The sequence below is a fragment of the Ostrinia furnacalis genome, unplaced genomic scaffold, assembly GCF_004193835.3.
Source record: "Ostrinia furnacalis isolate ACB-3 unplaced genomic scaffold, ASM419383v2 OfSCF7316, whole genome shotgun sequence".
NCBI classification, from domain to species: Eukaryota; Metazoa; Arthropoda; class Insecta; order Lepidoptera; family Crambidae; genus Ostrinia; species Ostrinia furnacalis.
The window spans coordinates 365,308-379,836 of NW_021137555.1; the positions used below are offsets into that span (position 1 = coordinate 365,308).

The following is a 14,529-nucleotide window of genomic DNA, read 5'->3' on the forward strand; positions in this document are numbered from 1 at the left end:
TTTGATTTGGTAAAAATCAAATGCAAAGTAGGGACCCTAAATGATTTTTTTCAATGTAAATTAAGTTTAGGAACCATATTGTTATCTTATGTACATTACTATTGTGTAGGTAACTAAGTAGGTCTTTGTGATTATTATTACAGCTTGTCATAAACTTGCATACGACTGTACCTTCCTGGTCCTTCTGTTTTTGTTAAATTAATAACTACCGTGAAATGACATTTAAAATTTTTAACAAACTTAAATAGAAACCTGCAAAGAATTGCACTAAATTAAAGCAGTTTGGAAACCAAACAGTAATTATGTTTTTATTTAATTTATTTCAAGTGATCGTAGTTAGTTTAGGCGACGCGACATATCAAAGTTCGATTCAAAATAGGTACCTACAACTTAAAGCTTGTGTTTTGTTGTATTTCAATAGACGAGACGAATATCAGCATTCAATTTCTTCATAATAGGTACCTATCTAGCTACAATCTACATTAAGTGTCTAAAGAGTAAGACCATTTATTTTATAGTTAAGCAAACTTTGATACAAAAATGCTATCGCTTTTTCATACAAGTAGTAGGTATAATAATATTATGGCTATTTTAAACGCATCTGTAGTCCAGTGGTTACAGAACTTACTTCTAAGCCCGGAGGCTATTGATTCGATTCTTTCTTACGTAGGTATATCAACAATGACTCTATGTCTATGAGTATTTACACTTGTAGTACCTATAGTATTACTAGCTTTTGCCCGCGGCTTCGTGCGCGTTATGTTCAGTTTGTCACAGAAAGATCGACTTACTTAACATTTTATCGTTTTAAATTAAATCAAATAATGTATTTACTTACAGACACGGTACAATAGATGGTAGGTACCTAATTAAGTGAATATCGTTATACTATTGCCGTAAATTATAGCCTTTATGATTATTTTTTTTTAACATAATGCATTAATGCAGTACATAAGACGAAATGGCATTTAGGCCATTTCCATCAAAATCCGTTCAGTAGTTTTTGCGTGAATCAAATAATGTATACAGGGTGGAATTTTGTAATGCCACCTGGAGGGAAAGTACTCTCAATACTGCAGATAGAAAATTTTACTGAAAGAAAACATTCCTTTATTTTTGAAAAGAAAGAGAACTGCATTCATAGATTTTCGAATTTTTTTCAAAAATTCACTATCTTACCATACAATTTTCTGTACATGATTAAAATAATTTAAGATTTTATGGATTTCCTTTAATTTGATTTATCAAGTTTGTTAGAGAGATTTCATCCTTATGACCCTAACGATCGATGCAATAAAAATACAGGGTGTAATTTTTAACAGATTTTAGTTGGTTCGATTCCCGGGTGTGGCAAGCAAATTTTTGGAAATCTTTGAATGCAGTTCTATTTCTTTTCAAAAATAAAGGAATGTTTTCGTTGAGAAAAAAATTCTATCTACAATATTAAGAGTACTTTCCTTCCAGGTGGCATTACAAAATTCCACCCTGTATACTTACAGACACGGTACAATAGATGGTAATTAAGTGAATATCGTTAAACAATTGCCGTAAATTATAGCCTTTATGTTTTTTTTAACTTAATGCATTAACGCAGTACGTAAGACGAACTAAATGCCATTTGTTATTCTGATTAATAAACATTTGCTGTAAAGTTCCATCAAAATCCGTTCAGTAGTTTTTGCGTGAAATAGTAATAAAAAGACATCCTCACAAACTCGCATTTTATTGTCTACAACGAGGGAGCTAGTAAAAAGCTAATATTATAGTAAGATGTTAATTGTTTTCTATGTCGCGGCGGCCACAGATTAAAATGTTGCAGGAAGGCGCTGAATTCAGGCCGCTGCCAATCGGCCAATATGAAAATAAATAAAGGCTGTGTTCTGCACAAATTATGACGATAGTTTTCTATAGAAATTTTCCTTTTATTTAAGTTTAAAAATGAAGCAATCCACCCAGAAAATGTATAGTGCCTGCTGCCTGCCTAGGCGGCGCGCGCGCATTGTAGGTACAGTTAGAATTCCGCGTTTTGTAGGTTGCACCGTTCGTGCATTCGCTCCACAAATCAGCCAGCCTGGCAAATCGCTTTCAACGTGGGTCACATTCACTTATCATTCATTGTTTATTCGAACTCCTATGTTCTTCTGATTAATTTCGTTGCGGGTCCAATGGCAGTTTAAATTTCCCCCGGGACAAACTTTACCTTCACTAGTTGGGTTTTTATAGGCGGTCAAGCGATCCTGGCTACACAGGAATTGCAGTGGTGGGGTGGGAATAGTCCCGTTATCACTCTATATGTTTAACTAGCTACTTATAATAACCATCATCAGATCATTTCGCCTACACTGCAGGTGCCCGAGCATCTCTAATTGCAGAGGAAAATGGAGGATATGAAAGAGATATGAAGTGGTCCTATTCTAGTCTGCCGGAACCAAACGGCTGTAAAAAAATCTAGTAAACATATTCTTTTCATAGTATGAATGAATTTCACTATCGCTATATGCGAGCTTAAGGCTGAGTTGCACCACCAAACTTTGACCGTAACTATAACGATAACCGGTGATTTTTGTATGGAGTTTGACAGACTTTTGACGTTTGTTACAGTCTAAGTAAGATGGTACAACCCAGCCTAAGTCTTTTATTTAAACTACGGATTTTTGTGCAGTTTTCATCAATTTATTGATACTTAGAATGATTCAAGAGGAAACTAAAGACTTCAGATGCATAACATTACACGCACCCGTACAAAGCTGGGGTGGGTTGTTAGTTAAAAATAAAACTAGCTTGCACACTGCAGTCGAAAGTATAGTTGGAGGATGTTAAGAATTTCTGAGTCTATTTAGACTTAATTTCTAATTACTCTATTCACATTCCAGATTTATTAAACGCTGACACAACTAATTAGGCAATGACGTTAATTGGACAAGGACTGTTCAGCTGCGCATATTATTATCCTGTGTAAGAGTAGGCGCACACCGTTGATTTTAGTTGGCCGATAGTTGTGCCCGATTTCAAATTGTATGAAGAATCGGCCAAATCGAATCAGCGTAGTGTGCGCACTCCCATACATGCCCATACCTACTGATCAAAAGCCCGACCAAACTATCGGCCGACGAAAAATCAACGGTGTGCGCCTACTCCAACTACTCCAAGTGTGGACATGGTGTAAGTTGTGGTGTAAGTCTTATTAAAATTTTAATAAACTTTATGGTGTAGGGACGTTAACGAGAAGCCGTTCCGGCTCACTAAAAGTTGCCTCACTTTTAGTGCACTGACTATCTATCTAGGCTTAATTAATCTAAAAATTCGTATGGAATTATGGATGTTACTGTAATTATGATGAATTGAAAATTATTAATAAAATTAAAATAATATCTATCATCATTAATATGTCTCAATCTGGTAAACGTGAATATAAAACTGAGATTAATTATAAGCTTTTATTACGTTTAGCTAGCAGTTATTCATAATTCACTAGTCTCATCCGTAAAAGTAATAAAATAAGACCCAAAATTATTTGCCCAGTAGGTAGGTAACATAATATTAGTTGCAAATACCTACATATTCAAAAGTATAAGTTACTTTACCTTGATTTTTTTGAATCCAGCAGAAATGTAAACAAACACTTTCATATACAATTACACCATTATCACTTACGTGTTCATAAATCATACACACTACTTACTTCACAAGCCCGTGAAACCAACTTTATTCTCACGATAAAACAAGTTTGAAATCAATCTTTGAAACGTAAGTACTACAATAATTTCAATTCGCGATTAACGAGAAGTTTTGTCGCCTCACTAGTGCACAGATTAAAAATGTTTTAATGTCAGTTGGCCATATTTGTTTAAGTTTCCGCTGAATTCTAAAGAATTCGACTGTGCACATGGTTACATGCACAGTCACATCGTCACATAGTCTTTGCTTTTCACTTTAGGATTTTTCTTTACTTCCGACATCTAAAAAGAAATATGACATCTACTGGTAAATGATTAAAAAATAAATGGGAACCTTATTAAAATTTGAAACACTATTCATGTTCCAAATATTAATGGGATTCCCTATTTATATGATGCATGCTAGCTTTTCGCCCGCGGCTGCGCCTAAATAATTTGATTTACACTTGTTTTCATGCGATGGCCAAGTCAATATATTTATGTAAAACGTTAAAGATTTCCTGGCCTGGACTTGGTATTACATGGATCTCACAACTTTTTACCGTAGAACAACTGAGTTGCGAGACTTGGTTTTTTTGACAAGTATCTATTGTTTTTGATGGGATTATTATTCACTTATAAGCACTGATAAAATTGAATGTAAAATTTATTATTAATTTATTACTTTTACCTCGACTTTCCGTAATTATGAATACTGATTAGTGATTAGGTACCGTAACATGGACAATTAATAAAAACAACACAAACATTATTTCACAGTAAGAAAATCTTTATTTTTGAAAATAATCAGACAGTAATATAGTATCAGGATTTTTGCTATGATGCTGATTTAAATCTTGACAAAAAGCAATCCCACGACGACGGGTTCAATCCTCATCTGAGGTAGTCGATATTTCCAAGTTTGACTCGTGCTGTTCTTCTTCTTGCAATGGTATAGTTGCTATGTATTCCAGAAAGGAGTCACGAGTGGCCTGTGCATGTGATTGTGTTCGATTATTCTTTTTATATTTTTTTATATCTCTTATATTTACTTTGATAGGCGTTTTCATAGCTCTTTTGTAATGAATATCATCATTTCCATCAATGTCGCGAACCACATTGTGTAAAACACATAATGTTTCAACAACAAGTTTGGTGTTTAAAGTAGTTTTTACCTGCTCTTGGTTCAAATAGTTCCTCCATTTATTGAACCAAATTCGGAATGCATAATCGATGGTTTTTTTTGTTTTCAATAGTAGTTTATTAAATTTTTTCATTTCTACAGTATGGTTGCTCGTTAAAAACGGGCGTAACAGGTAAGGCCTCAAAGGGTAATTTCGGTGTCCTATGATTACATATGGCAAAATCTTATTCGAATTAGGCAACTTTTGTGGAGGGGGGAATTCAAATTCCTTGTCTCGTAATTGTCGGTTTAAATCTGAACCGCAGAACGTTTCTTCTTTGATGTTTTCCCTACCGATGACATCTACTGCTAAGAACTTATAATTTGCGTCTACTATGGCGTGAACTGCATACGATGCATGTTTTTTTAAGTGAGGCTTAGGGTTACGTGGTAATTTTTTTTTCCCCTTAAGAATTCGTTCATCAATTACTCCTACACAATTGGGAAATTTAAACTTCTGCCAATATTGTTCAGCTACTAATTTCAATCGATCTTTGGTAGGTCTCGGCATATGCAGCGGTCGCAATATGTCATTTATGGCGTTGCATGTTTCATACATAATGTTGTTAGCCGAAGAAGAACATACATGGTGAATAGGTGCTAATGTATAGAGTGAAATCCCAGTGAATAGGTGCCTGAAATAAAAAAAATTATCACAAATACGGACATTAGTATTATAAACATGAACAAATTGATGTGTTTCGCTATGCTACGCTAGCTGGTATCGCTTGTAAGTCTCACTTAGTTCAAAGTTCGGTCAAAACCACTTGACTGCAAAAATCAGTCAAAAGTTGTTTCGCCTGATTTAAAATCCTACCAATCAAAATTCATAAAAAAGTGTTATCATTAGTGAAAATTAATTGGAAATCATCAAAAATGTAAATGTTATACAATAAAACCATTTAAAAAGTGTAACGTTTATGTAATTTGTGCATACAAATTGATCACACACACTTTAGATAGGTACTACGGTAGGTGTCATCTCATCATCATCATTTTATTATGCACAAATCATATAAACGTTACGCTTTAAAATTGTCTTATAATACGTTTTTGATGATTTCCTGATTTTACTTTTCACTAATCATTATTACTTTGTATAAAAGACAATGCCGGAAATTGGCGTCTTTTTTTTTCGCGCGGCCATCGACCAAACCTTGTTTTTTGAACTAGTGTAATAAACCAAACTTACTATGACATGTATACCTCTAAACTCAGTCTGAACTGAGTTACGAGCATTAGTGCTTGTTCACGTAGGTACGCGCGGGCGCGGGGGCGGGTGCGGGCGCGGGAAACGTTGCGAGCTCGTGTTCACATTAACCACCAGGCGTTCGCGCGAGTGTGACGTACTATCGTTTCTAGCGACAAGTTCAAACTGGTTGAACTTACCTGACGTCGCGAGTGAAACGCGCGCGCCGCCGCTAGTTTGACATGAACACACATAAACATCTTCACCCGTTGAAATTACCGCGAGCGCTCCGCGCGCACCAGTCGCTAGCTTGCCCGCTAGTTAGACCGCACCTGCGTTTCGTACGTGAACACTTGGAATCACTACATATGTTTGATATTTCGTCACCGCGCCCGCCACCGCGCCCGCGAGTCAACGTGAACAAGCACTTAGATTTTACATACTAGATTTGCTTTTTGCGCGCATGTTTTGTATGAAATTGCTACAAAATAGTGACATTGTATGTGTAAACAAACAATACCATCCAATGATATTATAGAACTATAGATATGTTACGTTCATAGAAATTACGATTTTAATCCGTGCCGAGCTATTCCAAATTGCACACATTGACAAATGTAACTGATAAGTGAAACAAAAGATACGAAATAGCACGCAAAATGAAAGAGATAGCTATCTATAGTTTTAACGATTCTGCACTAACTAATCTACGAGTATGTCCGCAGCGCACGCATCCTTATCGCTCTAACGTCAAAACAAGATCGCTTTCTCTTTCTTAACTTGAACATGGCGCATGGCGTCTTGATTGTATGCATAAATAATTGAAAATATAAATCCCAACTATAATATTATAAATGCGAAAGTAACTCTGTCTGTCTGTCTGTCTGTTACGCTTTCCCGCTTAAACCTCGCAACCGATTTTGATGAAATTTGGCATAGAGATAGTTTGAGTCCCGGGAAAGAACATAGGATAGTTTTTATCCCGGTTTTTGAAACAGGGACGCGCGCGATAAAGTTTTTCTGTGACAGACAAAATTCCACGCGGGCGAAGCCGCGGGCGGAAAGCTAGTTAGCGCTCCGCGCGCACCAGTCGCTAGCTTGCCCGCTAGTTAGACCGCACCTGCGTTTCGTACGTGAACACTTGGAATCACTACATATGTTTGATATTTCGTCACCGCGCCCGCCACCGCGCCCGCGAGTCAACGTGAACAAGCACTTAGATTTTACATACTAGATTTGCTTTTTGCGCGCATGTTTTGTATGAAATTGCTACAAAATAGTGACATTGTATGTGTAAACAAACAATACCATCCAATGATATTATAGAACTATAGATATGTTACGTTCATAGAAATTACGATTTTAATCCGTGCCGAGCTATTCCAAATTGCACACATTGACAAATGTAACTGATAAGTGAAACAAAAGATACGAAATAGCACGCAAAATGAAAGAGATAGCTATCTATAGTTTTAACGATTCTGCACTAACTAATCTACGAGTATGTCCGCAGCGCACGCATCCTTATCGCTCTAACGTCAAAACAAGATCGCTTTCTCTTTCTTAACTTGAACATGGCGCATGGCGTCTTGATTGTATGCATAAATAATTGAAAATATAAATCCCAACTATAATATTATAAATGCGAAAGTAACTCTGTCTGTCTGTCTGTCTGTTACGCTTTCCCGCTTAAACCTCGCAACCGATTTTGATGAAATTTGGCATAGAGATAGTTTGAGTCCCGGGAAAGAACATAGGATAGTTTTTATCCCGGTTTTTGAAACAGGGACGCGCGCGATAAAGTTTTTCTGTGACAGACAAAATTCCACGCGGGCGAAGCCGCGGGCGGAAAGCTAGTACTAAATAATTTTGCATAATCACATGTGGTAAGAGATCCCTTGTATTTTGTTTACTTTAGAGTCATAATTGGTACACTTTCGAAACACACACGATGGCATTTTTTATTTATTTTGGTAAGAACACAGGAACTTACGGTGTGGTACGCACGCGATTGCGCGACGACGCAGGCCACACGAAGACTAAACACAAGACGTCCCAATTGGGACGTATTTGAGTATTCACAGCGCGAGCGCTTATAACATACCTGTTTTTGTTTTTAGATAATATCATTGATACCATCCATTAAAGGCTCCAGACATCAGTGTAGAGTAGAATCAGCGCAATAAAAAAATAGCGGAATATTTTGTTGCAATTTATTACAAAACTTGCGCGCAAAAAGCAAATCTAGTATGTAATTCATCAAACTTCTAACGCTCGTAACTCAGTTCAGACTGAGTTTAGAGGTATACATGTCATAGTAAGTTTGGTTTATTACACTATTTTGTAATCAAAAAACAAAGTTTGGTCGATGGCCGCGCGAAAAAAAAAAGACGCCACCTTCCCTACAAAATCTGGCATTGCCATTTTGTCTGATAGGTAAAATTTTTAATCGGGCCAAACATGTTTTGGACTTTAAAGTGGTTTTTGACTAACGCCCTTGGGCAAAATCACTTTTGACTAGAAATTTCAGTCAAAAGTAATATTGACCAAGGGCATCAGTTAAAACCACTTTTGACTGTTTTTGAAAAGTGGTTTTGACCGATTAATGAGTTTTGACTGTAACACATACCTACATCACATTACAAATAGGCTTTAGTTAAGTTTTTCATTTTTTTTTTTCATTTAAAAATAATATGATAAAAAACATACCTCAAAGTCAGAAATAGCTTTTCCTGGGGTTCTGTTGCATATATCAGTCGGTTAGGATTGTCGCATCTTAAACGATGATCCAGCTGGCCCAGTATGTAGTCGAATACCTTTATGCTCACTCCTGTATACCCAATAAATTTATTTTTAGACTTCCGTATATTTTCATAATATCCCTCCGGCAACCTGAGTCTGTTGGCGTCGGTGTGAGGCTCAGTTGGTTCTCTGTTTCTAGTATTCTCTAGTATATCTTGTGCGAAAAATGGACTTGAATCGGCTAAAAAAATGGCATATTTTGAAAGGGCCATTTTGCTGATTTTACGAACGCACGGCCGCTTTCGCTCAACACTGCGGCACACTGGTGCAAACACAAAATGGCGGCTCCTCGGTTCCTCTCCCCACTCGCCCGCACCTACCCCGCCACTTGCTGCGTAGTCCGCGTATATGTCATAGTCAAGGTCGATATGCATGCAGTCTCTTCGCGGAATGACTGGTCTATCCTAGGTTTGACCAAGGCCTTCAGGCAAACCCCGAAGTGAATTCTTATTTCGGTCTTTGACTAAGTCAAACCTAGAAGGGCCTAAACTGTTCAGTCAAACGTCGAAACTAAAATAATCTGTTTCGGGCTTCGCCTAGTCAATCCTAGAAACGACTAGCAGACTCGGTCAAAAGTAGACGGCAAATAGACAACCGGCCAAGTGCGAGTCGGATTCGCTCACGAAGGGTTCCGTGAGACTCTGTTGTTGTATGGGAGTTGGGAGTTGTATTTTTATGTCCATAAATTTTTATTTTATTTTATTATTCATTTTTAAAATAGATATGCAACTAAATATTATGTGAATATTTAAGGGTTCACCTGTTTATGTTTTAAGAGCGTTTACGCGAAGCGCGGCGTTTCAAGGGGCATCATTGGAAATGATTCGCGCGCGGCGTTTTTTTTAATAGTTTTCAAATGTTTATAGCAAAACAATAACAATGATTATATCGGTCATTCTCCGGATCTGGATTATTTTGTTGATTACCCCGACCTTTTTTATTTTTGAATTTAGAGTAAGTTTAGGTAATACATTTCAAAATAGACATTATTACGAGCATATTTTTTATATTGGCCCATCTGTAGCAAGCAGGAATAAAAAGTTATGCGACATCAAAATTTTCATGGTCGGGGTAATCAAAGTTGGGAGTCAGAGTAATCAAAAATAAAACAAAATATTTTATTTTCTAAGGTTTTTTTTTAAGTTATGGTAAAATAAATGTTATTATAACTAGCCATTTGTTATTTTGATGTATAAACGACAATATTGTAAAGTTTCAACAAAATCTGTTAAAGTTGTTGCGTAAAAGAGTAAAAAACATACATATACATTATACATATTATAATATTAGTGACTCAATGTCCTATGTCTCCTATATGGGACAGAAGGCGTCCACAACAGTCCTCCATCGCATTCGGTCTTGAGCTTCGTCTTTGATCTCGCTCCAAGTCTTAACAGTGCGCCGCTATGTTTTTTTGGCGCGACCACGTTTGCATTTTCCCTGGGGGTTCCAATCTAGAGCCTGCTTGGGGATGTGATCGGGGTCCCTTCGGAGAGTGTGGCCGATCCAGTTCCACTTGCAGCGTTTATTCTGCTGAACGATCGGTATTTCGTGGCAGCGTTCCAAAAGTTCGTCGTTTGAAGTTATTTTACAAAACCTTTTAGTGATATAGTTATATCGTATTTAATTTATCAATGTTTATTTAATCAGTAATCGATTACATAAGCATTGAAAGCGGTAATAATAACGGATTAATTTATACGAGCAAATTTGTTCTGAAATCGGGAGCGAGGACACGTCGTGGTAATCAATTTTTGACGACTTACGATTTTTTTTAAATTACTTAATTAACTATTATTAACTATCTCTGTGGTTTAACAACAAGAACCAAAGTTATACTATTAGATAAAAATATTTGTTACTAAAATATTATCATATTCGGGTACTTTTTGGCCCCGGACACGTGATTTTCTTGGCCGGTGGAATGACCCATATATCGTTTCAAAGTAAATATTTTAAAGAAGATGTTATTTTATTATATTAAGCTATTTTTATGTTGAATTAAAGAAGAATAATGGTGTAAAAATCACTTTGATTTTTGGGTATTTCACGTTCTTTGAATTTGTGATTTCTTATTGTAAAATGCTTAAATCTAAGAATTTTCTCAACTAACTATTTGCCTTAGGATCTATGCTATATAAATGTTTGTTATATCGTTTTCACAGTATTTTTATGAAAATTTCAGCTTGTAAACTGACGCTAAAGTGGAAATTTGAAAATCTATGTGGACTTATCTTGATAGAACTCTTAAATACTATAATACTAATCGAAATATTTTCTCAACTAACTATTTAGACGACAAAATTGCCTAATTATTTATGCCTATAACATATTTGTAATGTAACTGGTTAATGATTGTAACGAGTTGAAAAAGTACTATTTTTGCGCCAAACGGCGTAAACGCTCTTAATAATATCGAGTAGAAAATTGCAACACGTAATATTTGCTGTATAGAAGCCCCCCTTAAATATTTAAGTATTTTATTGAATAAAACTAGCTTGCCCACTGCAGTCGAAAGTATAGTTGGAGCCAGCGTTGCCAGACGTCCCGATTTTGGCGGGACGTCCCGATTTTTAAATCAAATTTAAATGTCCCGCGCGGGACAGGCTCGGTCCAGCTTTTCGGAGAGAGACACTCACTTCACCAGACTATTGTTTGAAACGCCATATTATTCTAAAAAATTACACTTTTTTCTTTTTTTATTCTTAAGACGAATTTAACGATAAAGTAAATCTGATTTAAAATATAATTTTTTTGTTAAAATACATTTTCTATGGCTACTTTTGCTATCTAATGTCACGTAAAGTAATTTTAAGTCAAATAAAAAGATAAATATTTGAAAACCTTTGATTATATACGTTTTTTTACTATGTCCCGCTTCTGACGGAAGAATCCCGCTATTTTCACTCAAAAAGTACCAAAGTCCCGACTTGGCGAAAAAAAAAACTGGCAACGCTGAGTTGGAGGATGTTAAGAATTTCTGAGTCTATTTAGACTTAATTTCTATTACTCTAACACATTCACATTCCAGATTTATTAAACGCTAACACAACTAATTAGGCAATGACGTTAATTGGACAAGTACTCTGTTCCGCTGCGCATATCCTGTGTAAGTGGGAACATGGTGTAGGGACGTGTTGGTAACTCCAACAGTTGCGGCCCCATAACTGCCAAACAATGGGAAACTGGTTTCCATAAGCCCATTGGTTCCCAAAGTGGGGGTTGCGCTCTCCAGGGGAGGCGCAAAGACCTTTAAAGGGGGGCGCAGGCCATCTGTGTACCTACTTAATTATAAAAAACCTGCGAACGCTGAGAGAATGCATTCCAGACTGCTCGATACGAGCAATAAACAATAATCTTGACTGGAGGAGGAGCGCAGAATTTTTTGTATGGTCGAAAGGGGGCGCGTCTCAAATAAGTTTGGGAACCAATGCACTAGCCTATTAAGATACTTTTAATGGGTTGATAACAATTTGCCACAAATAAGACTCGTCACAGGTACAGCATACGTACTCGTAAATGCTGTTAGGTACCTGTGAGCCTGTGACTCCTGTGACGTTAGGTACTTGATAGTCATCTCAAATTGAGGTTGTATTAGCGTTTATGACAAATTTTATGAAACTCCGAAAGTGTGACGAGACGAATTTGACAAAACCCTTTTTTATGAGCTGTCAAAATCTCTGTTTGCGGTGTGTTTAAGTGGAAATACTCTCGTTTGATGTCTTCTGTAGGTCTTTCTTTCAAGTTACCTGGATAATTAATTTCAAATCAATGTCAAATCGTATAATGTGCATTACAGATAGAATGTCAATAAAACATTCACCTATCCTGTATGAACCGTTATTATCGGGACATGTCAGAAAGCGACTGATTCAAGGCACCGGACACTATTCGAATTTCATCATAGTGTGCCACAAGCACGAAACAAATGTTTGAAAAACAAAATAAAATTGAAAGGTCGCTTTGATTAGCGAATGTTTTATAAAGCTTTAAACTCAACCGTAACCAATAGTCCAAGATTCCAGTGCAGCAGCATAGTTTATGTATAAATAAATGAACATTCTGACAATAACGAGGCCTAATTTTCGGTCCAATATAACAATAATTATAAGCGAGATACCAAATAAATAAATAAAATATAAAAAACGTACCAACCGAATTAAAAACCTCCTCCTTTTTAAGTCGGTTAACAAATGGAAGCTACCTATTCAGTATCGAATCAGCGTATAAATTAACGATCAAATCGTTATCGTTTTATGAACTCCGTACACAATTAGAATTAGCCGTTTGACACATCATAACGTACGTTATGAACTGTCAAATGAATACGATTGCCTTACACAATCGCACCACAGATATTAGAATATCTGAATCGTAGTTTACCGTTCTTGCATTCGCTCCATAAATCAACCGGACTGGCAAATCGCTTTCATCGCAGGTCACTGTTTACGTAATATGCTTAGACTATGCAGCAAAGAATGCCAATTCTGATACCTAGGTATCAAAATGGCATGTGTAATAAGAACACTGTATAGATACTTATTTGGATAAATATTTTTGGCTTAACAGAAGTACCTACATAAAATTAATATGGTGTCAGTTTCCAAATTCTTGTAGGTACCTACGTTCAGAGAGCAGTTTGATGCATGTCAGTTTTCCTACGAAACGTATAGGAATTAGGAAGGAACAGGCTTTCACGTTTTATTACCTATTACAAATATTTATAGTCCAGTCAATGAATGCTTTAACGACGGTGTAGAGAGAAATCCATGGAACACAATTTCTGATCTCGGGACTTTATTTAGACTAGTTAGGTGGTGAACATAGCAAAAGTCCCCGCCCTTAGCCCTTAAGCCGGCGGGGAGAGGGGGGTTTAAAGGTACCACTTTTCGGTTTTTCGCTTAATCCTCGGAAACTATACGCCCTAGTGACATGACTACTATGAACCAAAAAAAGCTTATTCAATTTTCTACAGGTGAGATAGTCAAGTTTTTCTATATCTTGTATAGTTTTCGCGGCATCTGCTCTAGAAGGTCTGTAATATTGTAAATTTTATTTTTTTCTTACATGTTCCCATCAGGAGAAAATCGACTATATCAACATTGAGCTAATATTCTAGACATGCGGGAGCATGTTAAGCCTAGTTCCAGGGAGGGGACTGCACCGTGCGTATATTTAGACGAACCACTTGGAGCCACTTTTGACTCCTCATCACTCAAAAAGTACTGTGCATTAACACTTCAAATTTGGCTCATGTGTTGAGACTTGCAAGATAAACATCAGCTTCAAATTTCATAAATATACCTCAAACGGTTATTTAGGTATTGACGTTCAAAAATCGACATTTAGGGCACTAAAATCTATCTATCACCTGTGAAATATTAAAATTTACTGATTTTTTATTTGTTCCTTTGTATTTACACAACTACCTATCTGGATGCCAAATTTGAACCTTCAAGTTCATCTGGAAGTGGTTAGAATTTGGTCATAAAGGTCAGCCATGTAGATTTTTGGACGTCAATACCTAAAGAACCGTTTGAGGTATGTTTATGAAATTTGAAGCTGATGTTTATCTTGCAAGTCTCAACAGATGAGCCAAATTTGAAGTGTTAATGCACAGTACTTTTTGAGTGATGAGGAGTCAAAAGTGGCTCCAAGTGGTTCGTCTAAATATACGCACGGTGCAGTCCCCTCCCTGG

General features: G+C 36.5%; 2 protein-coding genes across 2 annotated transcripts in view; one reads left to right on the forward strand and one right to left on the reverse strand.

Moving 5' to 3' along the window:
- Brms1 (breast cancer metastasis-suppressor 1-like protein) overlaps positions 1 to 14,529 on the forward strand; it is a 123,654-nt gene that overhangs the window by 81,568 nt on the left and 27,557 nt on the right. The window lies entirely within an intron of this gene.
- LOC114363847 (uncharacterized) lies at positions 4,426 to 9,092 on the reverse strand. The gene is made up of 2 exons (XM_028319695.1): positions 8,738 to 9,092; positions 4,426 to 5,474 (listed from the first exon to the last, which is right to left on the reverse strand). The coding sequence occupies exons 1-2, from the start codon at positions 9,040 to 9,042 to the stop codon at positions 4,544 to 4,546; spliced, it is 1,236 nt and encodes a 411-aa protein (XP_028175496.1). The 5' UTR covers positions 9,043 to 9,092; the 3' UTR covers positions 4,426 to 4,543.